General features: G+C 45.7%; 1 protein-coding gene across 2 annotated transcripts in view; it reads left to right on the forward strand.

Moving 5' to 3' along the window:
• LOC146854845 (mitochondrial inner membrane protein OXA1L-like) overlaps positions 1–22285 on the forward strand; it is a 236171-nt gene that overhangs the window by 40309 nt on the left and 173577 nt on the right. Inside the window, exon 2 of one of the 2 annotated variants that reach the window (XM_085652222.1) lies at positions 5910–6059. In XM_085652222.1, coding sequence (XP_085508348.1) covers positions 5910–6059 — 150 coding nt within the window. Of the gene's footprint in view, positions 1–5909; positions 6087–22285 lie in introns of both variants that reach the window. The other variant, XM_085652221.1, reaches the window with a different exon arrangement.

Genomic DNA, 22285 nt, shown 5'->3' on the forward strand with positions numbered 1-22285 from the left:
GTGTTCACCTCGGGCTCATGTAAATTCTCATACTCCCACACTCTACATCCATCAGTCCCGCACTCGCAGCACCCCCACTCGCTCACACTCACACAAACTTGATACCACCCACGCAGCATGCCACACTCGCTTGCTCCTCAACACCAGCTTGCTCACAAAACGCACTATGGAGATATGGGACCTGTTGCACTACTACACACCAGACCTCTCTTCCTCACAGAAACATGACTAAATTCAGCCTCTGCATCAGACATCACTACAGCCATCCCTACCAGCTACCAGATCTCCTGGCAGGATCGTCCGCACAAGCCCGGAGGCGTAGTCTAAATCCTATTCAAAGACGCTATCCGCTTCACCACCTTCTGAACTGTCTTGACCCACTCGATACAGGTGATGGTGGCACGGTCTTGCATGCTACGGGTCCACCACCTATCCAGATAAACCCCGCTATACAGCCCCCTACTGCCGCTAGTGGACCTACCTTTGGGCAGAAGGCATTACACTACCCAGGCCTTACAAACCTGGACAAACCTCTCGATTCTTGAGGTAGAGTTCCTCTTTGCCGACGGTCAGCTCCTCATATCTGATCGGCTGGCGGAGGAGACCGGACAGGGCCTCCTTTGGCGGCGTGGACGGGAGCGGTCCCTAAGTGTGGCGCGGCAGAGGAAACTTGATCAGACATGTAGAGGTACGAGTAGTGTGCCCACGACTCCTCTCCACTGGGTGGCCCGCACTCATTCAGAGCTTCTGACAAACACCCAAAAATACCCAGTCCTCGCCTATGCTACTGAGACCACCCAAGGCGCCATGTTGTACACCACATCCAGCAGCCTCATGCAGAACCCTCCCCTCCAGCCCCCCCCCCCCGAAGTCCCATACATGACACACACGAACACTCGCCACCGATAGCTTCCACTGAGATCCATCAAGGCCTCGCCTCTGCTTGTAACCCCATGATCAAGGACACATGCGACATGCACCCACTGACCCATCCACACCTCACCTCCTCCCCCCAGGTTTGTCTCCAAGTTCAGTTAGTCACCCTCTCCCAATTGTGGTGATCTTTCCTTTTCTTTTTTCATTTTCTCACCAAAGGATATACCTGCAGGAGGACAGGCCACCACGGAGGGTAGGGCCAGTTTCCTTGTAGCATCAAATGACCCCACCACAATGTCAGTCCCCAAAGCTACTGTTTGTAACCATGCTTCAGCATTTGACTTCTCATCCATCTCTTTGAATGTAAACATAGTCAACAACAAGCTGTATTAATCCTAAAATGTTCAAAACTCAATAAAAAAGGTTGTATTAAAAAAAATCAGCTGCACCACTTCCAAGGGCCCCCTCCACCAGCTACATGGAACACCGTAGGTTCAGGCAAAACCTCACACCCAATTCCTCCCTGTGCAGAACTCTCCTCTACAGGCTACCAAGAATAGTGCAGAAACTTTGCCAACAACATTATTGACCTAAACGCACCCACATCATTTACTCTAGCACCTTTCCCTTCTTTGGAGACCTGAACTTTCACCTGGAAGACTGTAGCAACCCAAATTCCTAGGTCCTGCTAGATAGCCTCACCAAGCACGTTACTGGACCCACCCACAAGGAGGGAGACCTGTTGGACCCCATACCAAGGTCACCACCCCCTCCCCTTACGTCGTAGCCCGCCATTAGCAAAGCACTACGCCCATCTTTACACCACCATTGACTCGGCCACATTCTCAGATACCTGGAAATATGCCGCAGTTACTGTCCTGCTCAAGAAAGCATCCGCCAACCCAGCCATGCTTGTCAACTACAGACGAATCTGCCTCCCACTATGCGTGGCCAAGGTATTGGAGAAACTCCTCAATCGTCGCCTCACCAACCACCTCAATTACCACCAGCTCCTCGACACCATCCAGTTTGGCTTCCAATTGATGATCGGCCGAACTCTGTCCCACACTCAAACCCAGCACTCAAGCCACAAACCTCAGAATCATCACTGATAGCAAACTAGACATGTCCGCACAATTCAACACCTTTACTGCATCATGCTTCCATACCCTGAAGATGCTGAGAAAGATCTTCAAATGGATTCCAAACACAAGAAACCCCATAACTCACACTCTAGTCCCCAGCAGGTTAGACTACGAGAACACCCTCTATGCCTGTATCACCAAGAAACTCACCAGAATACTACAAACCATCCAGAACATGACAACCAGATAAGCACTCTACCTTCCATGCAGATCTCTTTATCAACCCGCACCTCCGGGAGCTTACTGGCTCCCAATATACAAACGTGCCTGGTTCAAACACCTCATTCACACCTTCAAGGCACTAAACAATCGCATCTCCTTCTACTAACCATGACACACTTCTGCTCTGCAGGACTTTACTCGGACAAATGCTATGCATACATAGCACCAGATCTGGAGGGCGGACCTTGTCTTGCATTGCTCCTAAAACATGAACCGACCTCCCATTTGACATCAGAGCTTCCTTTTATCTTCTTTAATTCGGTAAGAAGCTGAAGATCTAGCTGGTTTAACAATGACCCTTCCCTAGGCACACACTTGCTTAGCTCTTGACTACCCTTGCAGGTGATAGTGCACTATACAAGTACATATAACCTAGCATACATGTCTTCAAGTCAGAAACACTGTTGTTGCATTGCACATTAAGGAGGAGATTTCTGGTTTGTTTTAGTTGAGGCTGTAGTAACTGACTCCAGGCTGTTTGTAGTGTTTCAGGAGTATTTATTTTAGTAGTTACAATTCCAGTAGTTCAGCCCCACCAGGAGTGGCCAGCATGCTGCTCAGCCCTTCTCAACTGTAGCCTCTCTCTCCCAACATTCCATATTACATCATTCAGGGAGAATTCCACTAGCCTAGCATGAAGCACATTAGAACCAGGATACTACATATCCTCCTTTCTTCCAAAGAAAAACAGAAAAGAAAACTGTAACCGGTGAAGAGAAAAGCAGAAACCAGATGGAGAAGCTAGATGAACGAAAGAGAGAACCAAAAGGAGACAAGAAGGGCAATGAGAGAGACACAATAAAAACGTGGTTGGCAAAGTAAACATAAAACCATTACCCATCCTCCTGTCCATACACAAAGAGAAGAATGAAACCGAAAGAGACGAATGAAGAATAGAAGGAGAAACCACCAATGACTACCACCTGCACTCCTACTGGCCAGACAGGTATGCGAGGAGGCAAGTCCGAGCAGGAGGAAACAAGGAAACGGAGTAGAGAAATACAATAGATTACTCACACTTCTCCATCATGTAATGAAGACTGAATAATAAAAAAAGAACAGCACTGGGCTATAGTGCTGACAACGAAACAAAGCGTAACATTAAGAGTAAAAACAAACGCCCAGTGTAACGTAATCCATGCACTATGGTAATGGGACTGCAACCCAAACCATACACCCATTGAGGGTAACCAATCGCTTGTGCAGGGGTAACCTCGAGTGGAGATAAGACATAGTGCACTGTTACAATCAGAAAACACCAACACTGTAAAACTTAAACGTGCACTAAGTAATGAGGACATAAGACGGCGTGGACGCACCTCAAGTGGAGGTAACAAGTCGTGCACCACAGCAAAGGGACTAAAACCCTTGCGTCACACCTCTAGGGAGGTAACAATATGCGCTGTTGCAACAGGACTGGAACCCGTGCGACACGCCTCGTGTAAAGACATTGTGCACAGTAACAATGGGACTAGGACCCATGCTATGCACCTAATGTGTAGGTGAAAACAATGTGCACTGTAACAATGGGGGAAAAACAACCCAAAGAACGTACCTCGAGAAGAGGTTAAGTAGTTGTGCACTGTGGCAACAGGACTATAACCTATGCAAAAAAAAAACTTCATGTGAGATAAGAGTAAACCTAGCGTAAAGAAATATGTTGTGCACAAAATGATGGGAGAAGACCCATCAGACACACCTCACGGAGAGGTCAAAAGTTGTGCATTGTAGGAGCGGGACTATAGTCCAAACAAAACACCTCGTATACTTTGAGGTAAAACATTGTCGACTGTAACAATAAACAATCCAAAAATGGAGCATAGAGTACAGAATCCAGCAACACAATAATACATGTAAAAGCATGTGCTTGAAAGTGACAACAAATGTAATGAATAAAACAACGCCGGTGAGCGATCGCTCATCCGGATTATGCTGGATAAAGGTTATGTGAAAGCAGGAAACCCATGGACTTGTGGATCGTCTCTAAAATAAAAGATAAATTCCAACTTGGCACACTATGTGGCAGCCCTTCTCAACTGTAGCCTCTTACTCCCAACATTCCATATTAGATCATTCAGGGAGCATTCCACTACCATAGCATGAACCACATTAGAACCAGGATACTACAGAGGCCTTAAGTACAAAATAGTAATATCTATCCAAGAGTGCTGTCCCCTTCACTTAAAAATCTGAGATGGGGGTTGACTTGGGCAGGGTGCTCTGCAGGTAGGGGGTGGAGAAATCTACTTCCCCCAGAACCTTCTCCCCTGTCCCAATAGAAATGTTAACCTGCTGATATGTATACTACAATGACAACTGTGTACTCTTGTGTGTTTTTTAAACCAAATAGTTACATTCGGTCCCTCTAGCAAACAACTTTTTGGTAACACAGGCCGTTTAGCAGTAGCTCGGTTCACTGGTGAAAGCATTTAAACCAGAAATTTCACTTCTGGTTTAAATGCTTTCACCAGTGAACTGAGCTCCTGCTAAACTGCCTGTGTTGCCCAAAAAGTTGTTTGCTAGAGGGGCCGAATGTAACTATTTGGTTCAAAAAATAACTTGTTAACGTAAAATTGTGCACCTGAAACTATTGGCTGTACAGTAATATTGGTGGTACGAATACAATAACTGCCCAGCGATGCATTCAGCATATTTCAACAGCTGCCTTTTCAGTTTGGTGTGGTGATGGGAAATATCTTTAGGTAGTCTGTTGGGGTGTCTGCATCCTTTTGATGGCCAAAGTCCTGTCACTTGAGCACACTTCTTTTGTGAGAGCATTGCTGGAAGTGGGTATTTATATAGCCTTCCTTTTAGCATCCAACAGGTTTGTATTGTGCGGATGTTTGGTGCGAAAGGAGAATTCTGCTGCTTACCACAGACGGTGTCCAACAGCCGCTGGTAACCTTCCCGTATGTGATTTCAGTTCGGTGTGGTGAAGTGGTAGCGCTTCATAGGAAATTTGATTTTTGCATATTTCAGGGAGATGCACAGCTTAGTTTGAATTTGCATGAAATTGTCCTGCTGAATCTGCATTTTATTTATTTGGAATAATGGATATCTAATGCAAGTGTGCTAAAAATATGGAATTAAGACAAGTGTTTTCCAGTCGTTTTGATTTTGATTATGATTATGATCTGATTCCTGGTCATGTGGTTGTGTTTTCAAATTTTACTTTTCATCAATTAGTTTTTCCAAGAACAACATTGTCAAAATTAGACAGTGGTCCTTCTCTTAAAAAAAAAAGCAGCTTAGCTACTTCTTACATATTCCTTAGTCTGACTTGTCATTTCTAATTAACTGTAGTTTCGGGCAATGAATACTTTGATTATTCAGTACTCCGGCCAACTCATCTAAATAAGCTATCCAACCCGGTCTGTGAAATTAGTTGACTACACCAAACCCTTCTCAAGTGCCAGACATCCCCCAGTTATTACCCATGTGTCCTCTGTAGTCCTTCCTTTAAAAGGGTAAACCTTGTCTAAGGGCAAAAAGTAGTACCCTGTGGTTGCCTGTTGTAATCTGTTTTTCCATATCTGTTCCGTATATGCTCTACCTTGAGATATCCCAGAAAGGTTGTGCATTTCAGTGGGATTTAACTGAGATGTATATTAACCTGTAAAGTGTGGCTCGTGTATCTCACCACTTTGCTTTGTTTGTTTTTTGCAGTACCATGCTTGTCCCACTGCCTCGGGCTGCATGCGGCTCTCTCCAGTCAAGAGATCCCTTCAGACTTCACCATTCACATGCAGGCAGAGACAAACCAAGCTGATGTTCCTTACTGTTGGACGATACCAGAGCACAACAGCAACCTCCCAGGTGGGAATGGGAGAGACGTTTTCAAAGGTTGTCTTATGTCTTGTAATGTCTCTCCCTCGTGCAAACACACTAAGCTGTGACAGTACCATCAAATGTGGTACAACAGATTCTTTGCTATTTCCCCATTAACCAATAAAAAGATATTTGAGAAAATGTAATCTGATTTTAAATAAAATCTTCTCACTAAGATTATAACATACTTGCAGTTGGTGGAGCAAGGCAGTAGCCATGTACACTTCCTTTACACACATCTGCATAGTTGCATTACAAACAGAATACATGAAAGTTGTACAGCTTACGCAACAGCAGTGCACACTTCCCTCACTCACACAATAGGTCAAATCTCATTAAGCCCACCTTACCCACACGGAACCATGCACGCCTCTCTCTCCCTCTCCCTCTCTCCTCCCCCCACCACCTAATAAAATCATGTAGGTTAAGTTCAAGACATGTTTGTACTTAGAGTAGCTTTGGTTTTAGAACAAATGACAAGGTAAGAACCTCACATATAGCAGAACTATGTACCATTAATTGAACCAACAATGACAAAACTAGTAAGCGGAATAAAATTGTAATCTTTTATGGAGAGGGGGTATATGCATCCTAAATTGACTAAGAAGTTGCCACAACTGTAGAAGATGTTTATATATTACGAAGACATTGCCATACAAATAAAACACCATGCTCATAGGTATATTAGGATAGTAGTCAATAGTCTTTGGGTGCAAACGCGTCAAATGAGAGAGATACAAGCTGGTTATCTGTTATCTTAATGATTTTTTAATTGCTTAACTTTTATTTTGAGTGTCAACCCAAAGAAAATGTGGCGTAAAATTCACCATTTGACATACATAACTGTTGTGTGCAATTATACTTAACACAGCCATTTGAGTACATTACATTCAGTGCTAGTAAGTAGTAACTTATACATATTAACAAATGATGACATAACTTCTCTAGCTGTTGAGTCAGGGCATTATGTTCATTCTAAACTTGACAAACGATCATGAGCAGTCGGGGAAAATGTTGCAAATCCAGTAAGTATTGACAAAGCATGTCCCAGATGTCCGTGGGGCAGGAATCCTGTGGCAGCAAGTTACCATACATCTCAGAATGATAAGAACAAGTAGGCAAATCTCACAGCCAGTGGGCATATCTAGAGGTTGCGTTCTTCTGCTAGTTATAGCCACTCTACATTTCCCCACCAACAGGGCCATAGCCACAAACCGGCCTTAAGGTTTAGAGACCTCTTTAACATAGCATAGTAGGGCATTCAGCGGTGTAAGCATTAATCGGAGGACCTCATCCTTTTAACTTTTGATTCAGTTTAAGCCAGTATGCATGTATTTATGCTAATGATTTTTTAAATGCTCAGTCACCAGTAGGTGTCCTGATTAAATAAATGTGAACCCCAACCAGGCAATCCCTTTAACAGAGAAAGCTCAACATTATTTTGGGAAGAGAAGTCAACCCTTTCCTGAAAACCAGGCGACCGGATTCAGATTAAAGTTGAATAGGCACAGCATTCCATTTCCTTGCGGCATGTATGACAAACAATCAACCTTCTGCTGTAGCATTTATGAAACGAGGAAGAACAATTGATCTAAGAGATTGGATTTGCATATATAGCATCCAGTTTTAGCTTGAAGATACACAGAGATCGCTGATGTGAAGGTTGATGGGGGAATATAGAGGCCTATGAACAAAACTAGGTGTCGGGCGCCAGTGAAGTTCACTGAGAACCACCAGACACATTGGAGTTCATCTGGGAAGAGGCTAGTGCATGCAACCACGTTTTGTACCAGCTGTCTTATACTTTGGCAGACCTGTAGGAAATTGCCATCTTTTGCATGGTGTACCCCCAGATTTTTGTTTTGACTGTTTTGGTTGCTGTAGAACTCTGCACTTTACCCCTGCTAACCAGTGACAAAGTGCCTGTGCTACCGCTTTTAACATGACGAAATTGGCACGCTCCTAATGGGAATGTTTAACTCCACTATTAGTCCCTCTTACATGGTAGAAAGGTTCTCTGGCCTGTAAATTAATTAGCACTGGTGGCCTGAAGCTCCGATTGTGCTATTCCCTACAGTGACAGCGCAAACATGACTGCAAGCCTACTGTTTGTAGCCTGCCTGTTGCGGTTTTAAACTGCCAATTTGACCTGTCAAACTAACCCCTTTTGATAGTCACCTCTATGTAAGCCTTATTCCCCATAAGGCTTTAAAAGTAGGACATGTAAAAGTTTAATGCAAAACATGTCCTTACAGTGAAACAGCCCCAAAAACTATTTTCACTGTAGAAAGGCTTGCCTATCCATAGGAAACACTGGGGTTCATGATTACATTTCATAATGCTATTTTCAGTTTGGAAACAGAAACGTAATTCAGAGTCTCTTAAATAGTTATTCAAAATCCTATTTATTGGTAAAATCAATTTTTTAATAACTGTTAAGGTATTAACACTTTTAGGAAGTTTCCTTTTTCCGCTCCTAAAGCCTCTGGAGGCCCATTTTCTTGAGCTCCAACTGTCACCTGGCAGCTAAATAGCCCCCTTGATAAGGTGTTAAAACTGCTCCCATAGCAGGACAAAGACCGTGGGTGGGGGAGGTGATGTTCCCTTGACAGGTTGGCCAGTGAGCTATGCCCAGGAACATGACTAACTTCAAAGAGAACTACCCTATTACAGGCCAATGTTAGCGGACACCTAGGCAGTCTTTCTTTTGTGCCCCCAGTCAGTCAGGCAATCCCAGTGGGAGAGGAACTGCCCCCAGAATTGGTTTAGTGACTACAGGTGAGTGGCTGCTCATTTCTGAGGCTATACCTCTGGGGTGGGCACACAAGCTTTGTACAGGGAAAGAACAATACTGCCATCTTGGTTTTAGGCAGAAACGGACACTTTGGGATTGTTTGCAGTAGGGCAAACAGGAAATGCTGCAAACGTGGCTCCCATTTACCCTTGTGAACTGTTGCCCTATAGGTTAGAGAGGGGCCAGGAGTCACCCACACCTACAGGCTAGTTACTAGTATTAATGTGGTATTCCAATTACCCTCCTCAGAACACTTCTGTCTTGCGGAAGAACAGAAGAGGACTGGACCTGCAGTCCATGACCAAAGAAGAGACCTGAAAGACTGGACCTGCTCCCAGGACAAAGAATTGGCTTCCAATGATCATTAGTCTGACCTCTTGATCAAGCTGCATGGACTTGCTACAAGCTACATGAGGCCTTTCCTGCACGTGGCCAGTTCCAACTTGACCCGTCCTGACCTTGCTGTTGGCCTTGGCTGAGTGAATCCAAACTCCCAGATGCTGTTCCTGAGGTCCTGGAACTTTGGGCTAAGTGTAATCCTCCTAACATCCTGAGCTTGGGAGTTGAAACATTTTGGCTCTAAAGACCCTGGAAGGACCAGGAGAAACTTGCCAAGTTAATCTGACGAAGGTGCGTTGCTGCTGGGCTGAAGATTCAGGTTTCCCCCGCTTAGGGTTTTTCCACAGCAGCAAATCCGATTAAGCGGAACCTAGTAGTAGCCCTCTTCGGCTACAGCCTTGCTCCACTGGAGAAATCGAGCTCCAAAAAAGTGACTATGTTCAAATGTAGAACTTTACACCAGGCAAAGGCTTCAAAAGTATCCAGCAGGCGAGAGACCTTTGTCGGCACAAAATCCAGGTTTCTCCTGCTCTGAGCTTTCCCACCAAAAGTCAGTAGCTTCACCGGGTTTTCATCCAAAGACTATCCTCGGCTACTGCCTGCTACTTTGCCCTACTGAGGATTTTGACTTCCATTTCTGAGACCTAGTCCGAAGGTAAAACATTCAAGCTGGGCCAAGCCTGGTTTCTGTATCTGACCTGTGCTCCATTGCGATCAGCCTTCAATCGTGCCGAAGTACTAGTCAAACACAACCAGGTGACCGTGGTTGGCACTTAACACTTTTTGGTGCCGTTTTTATTTAAAATTCCTATCTCCAGTTCCCCTTGTTGGATTCTTGTCATTTGGTGTTATTTTATTAAATATTCTCTTATTCTAAATTAGTTTGGGATTTTTCTTTTGTTCCGTTTTGATTTTACTACTGTTTTGGTGGGATCTAAATATTTTGCACAGTGCCTTTAAGTTAAGACTGTCTGCTATGTGTCTTAGCTATTAGGGGTTAAGCTCAGGTTTATTTAGTGACTCTAGTGGTTTACCCTGGCAAGGGCTGTGATTATTCCTTTATTTGAATACTTACCCCCTCAATTAAAAAACACATTTCATAAAAATCCCTAATATTAGGCTTTAGATTACTCTGAGATAAAATAATGCTTGGCTATTGCTTTCTGGCAATGTACTGGTAGAGCAGGAAAGATTTTCCAGACCGGCCTTATGTAAAACAAGTATGCATTAGGAAAACTTTACCCTGTACTCATTTATTTGTAGCATGTAGTGCCGTAGATTCATATGCTTTGCTTACTCTTGCCATCTGTTGTTGGGCTAAGTCAAAGCTTGAATTTCTTCAAAGACTCGGAGTTTCAGGATGTTGTACAACTCCTCCATTAGACCACATAGAGCATTGTCACCGACTGCACCCAAAGTGGCTTCTCACTCAGCAGGGAAAGGTGAAAATGGAGTGTAGGGTAAGCCTAATATGATATGCCCTGTGCACTGTAAGTTAGTAAATAAAGTGAAATTGATAGAAATCTGCTATCACTGCCAGCTTCTAGGGAAGAAGATGGTGGCATGTAGCACTAAATGCTACAAACAGATGTTTACAGAGTAGAATTTCTGTTCAGAGCATGTGTGGCTGCTTTGCGTTGTTGCAGGAATTCTGTTTGGAAACAGAACTGTGCCTTGGGAGAGCAGGACATCAGAATGTTGGCACTGAGTTTCTACCACATCAGTACCTGGAAGCACAAATCCGACGAGCTCAAAGTGCCCCACCTGACCTCCTAACCTTTCAGAGTAGCAGGTGATTTTGGCAAACCTATAACATGAACCTCTAGTCCCCAAGGGAACCGTGGAAAGAGATCATCACCTTTCATTCTCACTCATGCATGTCCATAGCAAACAGAAGAAAGTCCAGAAGGAAGTTTACAACATATTTATTGAAGCTATCGTAGTCTATGTTGAAGCAGGTTTGCTGTGATTAGTAAACCATAAACTAAGAATGGTAATCAACATTACTAACAGGCTGTAAACTATAAACACCCGGGCCATGGCATCTAATACATCTATCTAAGCTTACCCTCACTATGTGAGCATGGGTATATTTGTGATCTCTGGATTAGCACTGAACCCCATACCTGGTGTGTGTAGTTAGGTGGTCCGCATCATATTTATAAACTCAGTTTACGCAAGGCTGCTGCCTCCGTTCCAAGACTGGTCCTTCTGCTGGAATTCTCCCCTCTATCCTCCAAGGAACAGACACAATTTATATTATAAAAACTGCTGTGTTCGAAAACCTGCAGCTGTGCTTCCGTGTTATGTTTAAACTGTTAGTTGATGTTGTTGACTGGGCACAAGAAAATTGTTCTCTATGGTGGTCGACCTTGTATGAAATGTTCAGACTGAATTTAAAGACGAGTCACTGAATAGCAAATAATAGACGCAGCATGTTTAAAAAAATGTCACGAAAACAAATGTATTCTCTGTGACCGTGTCGGCAAAGGCAGCTTAAAGCCAAGGGAGAACCAAAGTAGGCCCAGAAGAGGAAATACTACAGCATAAGTTATGAAGTAGTTTCCTCCCAGCTGTAACTTATGGGCAGATGATGCAAATGCTTGAAATAACTCAAGACAGTTTGGCCAACAACAGCTGGTTGATGAGCTTTATGTCCACACAGTAATGCTTTGTAAATGTGTGTGGGGTTGATCAGGTAGCTGCTTTGCATAGATCAGGTAATGGAATGTTACCTGGAAAACCATGGAGGCTCCTATTTTTTATGCGTAGCTTTTGCCATGTGGGCACAATGAGTGAAGGGCACAGAGTAAATGTTTAGCTTTGTGTAGGAGAGTAGGGTCTGCTATCCTATGGTCACCCCAAATTTTTGCTTTTTGCTTCACTGGTTTTTGACATATTGAGGCTGTGGGCCTGCCAATCAGACCCCCAGCCTGCTGTTCTCTCTACTAAATTTACACTATGCACCCTAGGTGCATAACCAATTGGAAGTGGATCACCCTGTGAGCCCCTGTACCAGTGTACACTAGGTACCCAGGGCATTGGTGTCTTCAAGGCCTGCCAGGGGCTGAAGCATGTATTATGCCACCCCAGGCTTGGCCTAACAAATTTGACACAACTGGCTGATCACTCAGCTTGGGTAAGTTGGTATAACCACCTCTTACTTAGGTGTAGTATACCTATACCTAACCCTAAATGGGACACATGTTAACCTATAAGTCACTCCTATGGCAGGCCTTAACAATCCTGAAGGCAGAGTGCTTGGTTCCATGTGAGATGGTGCTGTGGCATGAGCTGAGCCTGTCTGCAGTGGTCGGAACAACTTCCTTCTACTGTTTCCAGATATCCTCATACCATATACTCTTAAGTGCATTATGAACCTCGCGGTTAAATGCTATCTTTGGTTTGGCTTTATCAAAACATGTCGAGTAAGGTGTCATACGAATTGGAATACTAACCCCTCGCCAATTCTGGCGACGGGGTTAGCATTCCACCCTTCTAGAGGGACACGACATGTACAGTATCTGAAACCCGGGTAAAATCAGACATAGCCTCAGCTCCACAAAATGGACACAAGTCTGCCCTCCTGCTGCTGGGAGTCCTTCCAGCTTGGGAGGTGTGGACAAAGGGTTTCCTGCCAGGGGAGGTGCGTGCACCACCCCAGACAGGATTTTGTGTATTGGTCAGGTAGGGCTTGAAAGAAACCAGACATACCTGTGGCTCACAAGGAGCCTCGGTGCATATGCCAGTTCAATCCGGTCCTGGGGCACACCAGTCCCGGGCCTGGGGCGAGCTGGACAAAGGATTGGGGGTGTAACCACCCCCCTTCCTGGTCCCACCCTTGGGGAGGGACCTAGCAGGTAGTCCGGCCCCTAGAATCCGCTTAAAGGTAGGAGCTGTGTCCTAAGACTTCAGACATCCTGGAATCAACTTGAAACTAAGAAGAAGACGGGAACTTCGACGCTCTGCCGCACAGAGGACTGAAGCCAATCTCCCCTGTGGTCAGGGAGTGACCACCTTGCTAACGCAAGCACCATCCAGCGAATCAACGTCTGCTTTGCCGCCGCCTCCCGCCGGAGCCCGAGCCCAGAGACTGACAAGACCTGGACCTCCAGACCTCTCACCGCCCGATCCACAGTCCCTGAAAAGAGGAGACCCGTGGAGGCAACGAGACACGTGGAGCCAGCCATCTTGAAACGACCACGACAAGCTGCAAGTGCAACAACCGAGGCTCCCTCCAAGTTGTGCTTTGGGATCTGAGAAGCCCAACCCTCGAGCAGCATCTGCACCAAAGGTGAGCCCTCCAGCATCTCCACGATCTGCGTGGGGCCCTTCTGCATTTTGCCACTCGACGCGCCTAACCGATTGCTGGCCCGCTGGCTAGTGGCCATCTTGGCGACGAACTTCAAGAAATACACCGCTGGTCTGGTTGCTCCAGACTGGCCCTTGCTCCCCTCCAAAGGAGCAGTCCCTCTGACCTTGCTGGTCAGAACCATCAGCTTATTTCGTTTTCCACAACAATTGCTTTTGCCAAGGCTTGTTTGCTTCGACCAAGTCGCCAACACCGCCGACAGCGAGAGCCTGCGTGGGACAGCTCGTGAACCGACTCCTGGACGTCGTCGACCTTCAGGGACCACGTGGCTGCAGAGACAAGCTACACCTTTCTTCCTGTTTGCACCCGACATCGCCTGGTACCCACCTGGTGCCACGCTGGTCACTGGCTAGTGACTGTGAACACTGTCCCCTCTGCTTACAGGTCTTCTACAACTCCGATCCACCCTTGGATCCACCGCATCCCTCCCGGACCGACCGCCTGCAGCATCTTTGTCCACAGGCTCCATTGAACAGATAGAAGAAACCCGACGCACTTCGACACCTATGCACCCGCTTCCTGTGGGTGAGGTAAAGCTGGCACTCCGGTGCCCAAGTGTAGAGTAACATCTCTAGTGTCTGTGTTTCCAATCTTGAGTTTATAGTCCATCCGGAAGATCCTTTTTGCAGTAACTTTGTACTTTTTACGCACCCATTGAAAACCTATGGGAGCACGCGTGTGACTATTTGCTCTGCACACGCAACCCGTGGACCTCCTGGTCACTAACTGAAGTTAGCTCCTTGTAGGCCCAGCGATTCTAGAGGCCCTAGGCCTTTTCCCCTTTCTGTTCGTGGTACTTATACCACTATTTTAGTATATGGTTTGAGCGGCCACCAGGGCCTATCCATATAAAGTGCAACTTCTGTGTATTCTACTGTAATCTTGTTTGACGATTTGTGCTCCTGTGCTCATAAAGAGACTAGGGGTTACTTTGAGAAATAAATACATATATATTTTGAATATATATCTGTGTGGTATCCTTTCATTGGTATAAAAGGGGGTTGCATTTGGTAAAACAGCTGGCTTAACACGCTTCACGAGTTTAGCCTCAAAGACTGCTTAGCCTACGCTACCACTAGGGCAGCTAGTCCGAAAAGGTTGACTTACAACCACACTATAAGGGTTGCTTGGCATGGTACAAGGTGGTCACTTTAACTAGTGAACATCATATACCAGGCCAACTTCTCACACTTTGTCACAGCAAGCATGTAGGCATTTCACAATCCACCTTGCAATGCCTGCCTTCAGTATAGGTTGACCTTTGTAGGGTTTAGCAAAAGCGACAAACAGTGGTTGGTCTTTCAGAAAACTTTAGTCCTGACCATATAATACAGCAGTGTCCACTTAATGTCCAGGGTGTGTAACTCATTCCACTACTGAATCAGGTTGTGGTAAGAATATTGACCGCTCCATAGTTTGCTTAATGTGGAAAGGTGAGACTACCTTAGGTAAAAACTCTGAATTGGTTACCTATCCTTGTGTACTTGAAAGAATTATTCATGAATACTGAGAGCTTGTAACTCCGATCTGCCTGAGGAACGTTATAGCTATAAGAAAAGCCGCCTGCCAGGAGAGTAACTGTAAGTTGCAGGAGTGAAAGGGTTCAAATGTTGAACCTGTGAGCCTTGAGGTTTCAAAGTGGGGCTGGAATTGTTCTTGAGGTATTACTCTTTTGAGTCCCTCCATCGATCCCTTGACTACCAAAATCTTGAAGAGGGATGAGTTTTTTCTGATCTTCATGTATGTAACTAAGACAATGGACACCTATAGAGGTATATGCAATACCTGCCCTCAGATCTTGAAGGAGTGTAATCGGTTGACGTTGCAGAAGTGTGCACATTTTTTCCACTTGACCACATAACATGCATGTGTAGTGGGCTTACGTGCCTTCTGCATTATTGTCAAACTGTCCTATGGGAGGTTTAGGAAGCCAAATTCAAAGACCTCAGGTGCAAGATCTCTAGGTTGAGCTGCTTGGGATCTGGGTGTCTGATTTGGCCCTTCTGCTGTGAGGATTTCCGACCCAATCAGTAGGATCAACGGCTGTCTGGCTGATGTTGGGACCACAAGGATAAGGGCCATGAAAACCTGCCTCATCTTCCTCACCACATAGGGGATGAGGCATAGGTATATATCCCTGACCAGTTTATTCATACTGTGTTGCACTTGGACTGTGGATTTTGGTACCTAGAGGCGAAGCTTGGGTATTTTCCGATAAGGCTTACAGGTTGATGATTGGAGTTGCACACTGCTGAAGGTACCTGTGCAGGGCTTGTGGAGTGGAGTTCTCACTCGTGGACTTGATGACTTTTTCTGCTTCACAAGTACACAAAGTTGTTGTCCACTCTGGAAGGTGTTATGCCAGAAGGCCGATATTGTGGCTGTTTGCGCAGTGCCAGATCTTTTGTTCTAGTGCAGACGGCAGAGGGAGGTGGGTATCTGCTTCACAATGTAGTAAACGGCTGTCATGTTGTCCATCTTTACAAAGGCCACCTTGCTGCAGACAGGAGCGTAGAAGGTTTTGAGTGCCAGGCAAATGTCCTAGGAGGTTGATATGTCGCCCTTAGTTAAGGTGGTGTCCAGGTCCCTGAAACATTCATATTGTCAACATGTGCTTCCCACTCAACGAGCGATGTATCGGTGGTAATTAGCTCCTGAGGTTGCAGGTCTAAGAAGTATAGTAAGAAAGTCCACTTAAGCAACATGTTGTTATTGTACCACCTTTGCAGAGAGCGCTGAGTGCTGGACTTTATCGACACTAGATCTTCCCAGTAATTCTTTGCTTGGTATCATTGTTTCAAAAGGCGCTGCTGGAGTGGGTGCATGTGTAATCTGGTGTACGGCACAATTGCCATGCAAGATGGCATTGTATCCAAGAGCTTTATTACAGTTCTTGCAGTCAAGGGACGAGTGGACTGAAAAAAGACTTCGCAGTTGATGAAATGTCTTCACCCTTTATTGGTTGAGATATGCTTTCCCTGTGATGGCGTTTAACAATGCTCCGAGGAAGGGTTTGATCTTTTGGGGTTAGAGGTGGGACTTGTGTATGTTTACAATGAAACCTAAGCTATGAAGCAGAATTAGAGCTGTTCGAATGTGTGATAGGCATTGTTGTCTGCTGCTCCTATTCAGTCAGTCTTGAAGGTATGAGAATATGCACTGTACGTAAATAAGTGGCCACCAGCATTAGCCACTTGGAAAAGATCCTTTGAGCTTAAGTGATCTTGCCGGGGAATGCTGTGAGTTGGTAGCGTTATCCACTTACCACAAACTGAAGATACTGGTGATTGGCGGGGTGGCTAGGGATGGTGAAATAGACCTCCTTGAAAACTAGCGTTTCCATGAAGTCTCCCTGATAGAGCAGCAGGTTTATGGCCTGCCAGATTGTCATATGAAAGTGCTCCAACAGGAGAAGCTTCAGGTATAAGATGAGCAAAAAGAAGCCGCCTTTCTTTAGAATGAGGGCGTACAGTGAATAGATGCCCTGGCCCTGTTGATGCGGGCAATGGCTACATTAAGCCTTTTTCAAAGAGCACTCTGACCTTTTTTTTGTTTTTTAACAAGAGATTGGGGTGGTCTTATTTGAAGGTATGTATGTCTGCGTGGTGGTACATTGGGTGGAGTAGCATTAGCCCTGTAAACGGCTTGTCACCCACTGCTCTGAGGTAATTTCTTCCCAGCAAGAGTAGTAATTCTTTAATCCCCCCGACAGGTGTGTGTGAGCAGGAGGTAGCATTGGTAAGTCATTACTTAGGAGTAGAGGCTCCTTTGCTGGGGGCCCTCTGCCTATGCCCTTGCTGCTCCTGTAACATCAGCTTAAGTATAGACTGCTTGCCTGGGACTCACGAAAGTGTAGCGGTTGTTGCAATCATTTAATGCCTGGGACTCACGAAAGGCCTATTGGCCGGTGTATGAGGTCTTGCTCCCTCCCTTGGATTGCTGTCTAACAAAAAGTGCTCCTCTGGCGGACTCTAGGCCGCCCATGGGTGTCACAATCTTGATGTGCTTCTTGATTTACTCTAACATCTCATCCGCCTGAGGCCCAAAGAGATGTTCTCCATCAAATGACCCGTTAAGGAGGAGTTGTTGGACCTCTGAACTCAAAGATACAAAGCCATGTGTAGCGGCAGAGCAGGATGCAGTTGTTTACAATACAAAAAGCAGTATCTGCGGTGTCCAGTGCAGAACAGATATTCACATTGGAAGTGATCCTTCCTTCCACAACTAGCTTCTCTCTCCTTTTTCCGACATGTCTGAAGGAGGTGTTGAACTAGGTCCTCCATCTCCTCCCAATGATATCTGTCTCACCTCAAAAGCAGACCAACTGAAGTGGCAATTTGCCATTAAATGATTGCAACAACCGCTACACTTTTGCTTGCAGCGTCAAGGCACTTGCACTATCTAGGGAGGTATATCCAGTTGCCTGGGTGGAGGCCATATGGACCACTAGATAGTCAGGAGGACCTAGCCTCTGGTAAAAAGGAGATAATTTGGTTAAGTTTGAACGTTTTAATGTTGTATGAGCACCTTGGCTCTAACTGAGTCCTCAAAGTTGTCATCTGCTGTCTTGGGCATGCCTCTGAGTATGGGGAGGAATTGGACCCTGTGCTCAGTGTTAAAAGGGGTCTTCATCAGAAAGTCATCCTCATTCTTTAGTACATGCATATCAACCTTGTGGTGGTGGGCTGGTTTCTGAATAACGGCCTGATACGCTGTGATCTCAACAGATGGAGACTGTTTGGCTTAGTAAGGCTGGATCATCTATCTTCTGCAGGGTTGATGTTGTCGTCACAAGGGTCATTCCCATCTTCTGTCCAGCAGGTTTGTCATAAGGGTTTCCCTTCCCATATGGACGACCTACTACAGAAAAGGAATAGATTGACATCTCGGAGATTCTGATGGACGGGCTGGTGGGTATGGCGATAGCGAGATTTGAGGAGGAGGCAGTGGTGAATGCCAGTGTGTTGGAGGCTGTAGAGGGGGCTTATAGCTTTGTACCTACAAAGTCACACAATTCAAGGATTATGGAGTCTACAGTACAAGAGCCTCCCTATAAATCACCTTGAGCTACTAGCGCTCAAAGCCTTTCAAACTCACCTAATAGACAAAACTGTCCTAGTCCGCACAGACAACATAACAGCTATGTACTATATACAAAAACAGGGGGTGGACACACTCTCTTCAACTGTTACGCCTAGCACAAGCCATTTGGAAATTGGCCATATATCACAAAATGTATCTCCAAGCAGAATATCTTCCAGGAGTAAACAATCCTATTGCAGACCTTCTCAGCCAACAGAGACCGCTAATCCACAAGTGGGAACTTCATCCTCATATTCTTCTTCCCTACTTTCAGGAATGGGGATTTCTTCACATAGACCTGTTCGCCACCGCTCAAAACGCAAAATGCCCAAGCTTCACCTCCAGTTTCCCACACCTGTTCTCCAAAGGCAATGCCCTATGCATAAACTGGTCAGGGATATTTGCCTACGCTTTTCCGCCTCTCCCACTCATTCTGCTGGTAGTTCAGAAGCTCAGACAATCATCCCTCAAACTCATTCTCATAGCTCCCTCATGGGCACGTCAACCTTTGTTCACCACCCTGCTAGAGCTCTCAGTAGTTCCACACCAAACGCTGCATCTCAACTCCAGTCTCCTCACTCAGAGCCATGGAGAAATCAGGCATTCAAATCCCAAGGACACAACCTGGCGATTTGGCTCCTGAAGTCATAGTTTGATTATTCACAATTATCACCAGACTGTATGAATATCCTAAAGGAGGCTAAGAAACCTACTACTAGGGCATGTTATGCAGCAAACTGAAAACGATTTGTTATATACTGTAACAATAACAATATCTATCCCCTTGATGCTTCAGTGCAAAACATCATCTGTTATCTCTTACACTTACAGCAATCTGGATGAGCCTACACATCCATTCGATTGCATTTCGCAGCAGTAGCTGAATGCTTACAAAACTTCTCTATTCAGAGTACCAGTGATTAAAGCCTTTATGGAAGGACTAAAAAGAGTAATACCACCAAGAGCTCCACCTGCACCAGTATGGAACTTGAACATAGTCCTTATGAGGCTAATGGGTCCACCTTTTCAATCAATGCACAAGTGTCAACTAAAATTTCTCTCATGGAAGGTTGCTTTTCTTATTGCAATCACTTGCTTAAGGAGGGTAGGTGAACTCCAGGCACTAACTATACAAGAGCCTTTCTTTCAACTTCACAAAGACAAAGTGGTTCTTCGAACTAATCCCAAATTTCTTCCTAAAGTGGTTTCTGCTTTTCACATCAATCAATCAGTTGAGTTACCCGTGTTCTTTCCCCAACCTGATTCTGTAGCAGAACGAACTCTACGCAAAAACAGTTGATGGACAGAATGCAGAACAATGTCATATATTCACCCCAGTCCAGAGATCTAGGCCTAAATCAATCGTTTTTTTGCCCACCATGCCATTCCAGTTTGAACCCAGCCATATGCAAATCAGTCTTGACCCTGTGCCTCATGGGAACAGTCCAGCCCGAACTGCCAAGCCAGGTCCTCCCTGGACTGGAAACAAGCATCCTAGGACCGGTTTCGGGGTTTCACCCCTCTTCAGCCAGGATAGCTTGATTCCAGTGGCATGGAGAGCACAGGACCCACGTCTGGGTATACCCGTCCCGAACTCTACACACCCTAGATGTTCGAAGAGCTCTACTACATTATGTGGAAAGAACAAAAGATTTTCGTAAGACAAAACAGCTCTTTGTTGCTTTTTCGCCACCACACAAAGGCAATCCCATATCTAAATAAGGCATTGTAAGATGGATCGGGAAATGTATCCAAACATGTTATGTGAAAGCAAAAAGAACCTTGACAATACCCCCTAGCGCGCATTCCACCCACAAAATAGGGCTACTATGGCCTTCTTCAGGAATATTCCCCTAGCTGACATCTGTAAGGCAGCAACATGGTCTACACCAGACACATTCACCAAACACTATTGTGAAAATGTGTTAGCTAGGCAACAAGCTAATGTAGGCCAGGCAGTACTTAAAACACTTTTTTCAAACAACTGCAACAGCTACAGGTTAGCCACCGCTTTGGGCGTTTACTGCTGTAGTTTATGCAAAGCATGTGATCTACAGCTCACATTGAGAATGTTACTTTCCCAGTAAGCATCTGTTCTTGGCATGGAGAGCTATAGATTCACATGCTCCCATCCGCCTCCCCGGGTACCTATACCTGTTGCAGTTTTCTTACTTTACATACATACGCATGGGCATCTCTATTCTACCTTTACTAACTCCATTCTCACCCTCTGCGGGAAAACGATCTAACAATGGAGTCCATGTCCATGCGCATTATCACCGAAAGGAGGAGTCACCTACCTCGTGACTGGAAATACGTCTTTGAAGAAAAACAACTTGCAAACATTCGGACCTAACACTAGATGGCAGGAGTATGCTTAGCATGTGCATCTACAGCTTTACATGCCAAGAACAGATGCTTACTTGGTAAGTAACATTATCCTTCTTGGAAATCAGGGACAGCATAATCAATGGTTACTCAAAGGGGGGCGGAGCAGATATCTTGAGAGTTTCTGGGTGTAAGAATAGTTGCTATTGTTGGGTGATTTCTGTAGATTTCTGTAGAATGGGTGCTTCGGACTCCTCTAACCTTAATGTCATCTTGCTGCTTGGTATTGGAGGGGCCTTTTGCGTATATTTCACCTTGAAGTGCTAGGTGGCCTTCGGATGAGTGTGTCAAGTGTTGTGACTCATATCCCTTTGCTGGGAGCTTGCTCAGCTACAAAATATTTTCTCAGTGATGGTTGGAGCCCGAGGGTAGTAGTGAGCCACAGGCTGATCCCTTTTTCCTGCCCTGGGCTCGGTGCAAGGGTGTTCAGGTGAGCCGTGCTTTGTCCCGTGGATCAGTGCCGTTGCCAGGGTAGATCTCACAGCCCTTGATGTCTAATTTGTGCCTGGCCTTCTTGGGGTCAACGCCCAAGGTTCCCTGTCTTGATCTTGTTCCTCTAAGGGGCTCGAGGACAGTGTCTTAGGGCTGAGCATTGGTTAGCCTGCTGTAATTCTGTAGGGGCCCACCTCCAATGCCAAATAGGTCCTATTTGCAGGTGTCGGGCATCTAAGTCCATGACTGTCGCTGCAACACTTTTTAGGTCTCGCCTAGCAATGCATCGCATGCACTGATCACCTTGGCGAGACCTATTGTCGGTTTGTTGGGCAAAGGGGGACAGGATATGTGCACGCTTTCAAGTCAGGACATGTGCATGCGTACGTCTGTCTAACAGCTTAGCTGAAGAGACGCAGATGTGCGCGTACGGGTTAAACAAGATGTGCGCGTGTATGGCTCTGCTCGGTTGCTCCCTCTCTCCGCACGCAGGACAAAACATATGCACGCGCTCTGCTCCCTCTCTCCACACGCAGGACAAAACATATGCACGCACTCTGCTCCCTCTCCACTCGCTCCTTCCCTGAGGTTTACACACCCTCCGTGCCACCCACCGGGGAGCGCTTGACCACATTCTTTTATGGGGGCCACAGAGTCTGTCCCCTCGCATCCGCTCACTTCAGGGTGGCCCGAGTCACCAGATGTTGGCTGGCTCTCTGCCGCTCCCGGGTCCTCGAGCGCGGTCTCCAAATCTCTGGGCAGCCAAGACCAGGTATTGTCCTGTAGGCACAAGCCTCGTTCCCCAGG

This window comes from Triturus cristatus, chromosome 4_1 (genome assembly GCF_964204655.1).
Source record: "Triturus cristatus chromosome 4_1, aTriCri1.1, whole genome shotgun sequence".
Classification (NCBI taxonomy): domain Eukaryota; kingdom Metazoa; phylum Chordata; class Amphibia; order Caudata; family Salamandridae; genus Triturus; species Triturus cristatus.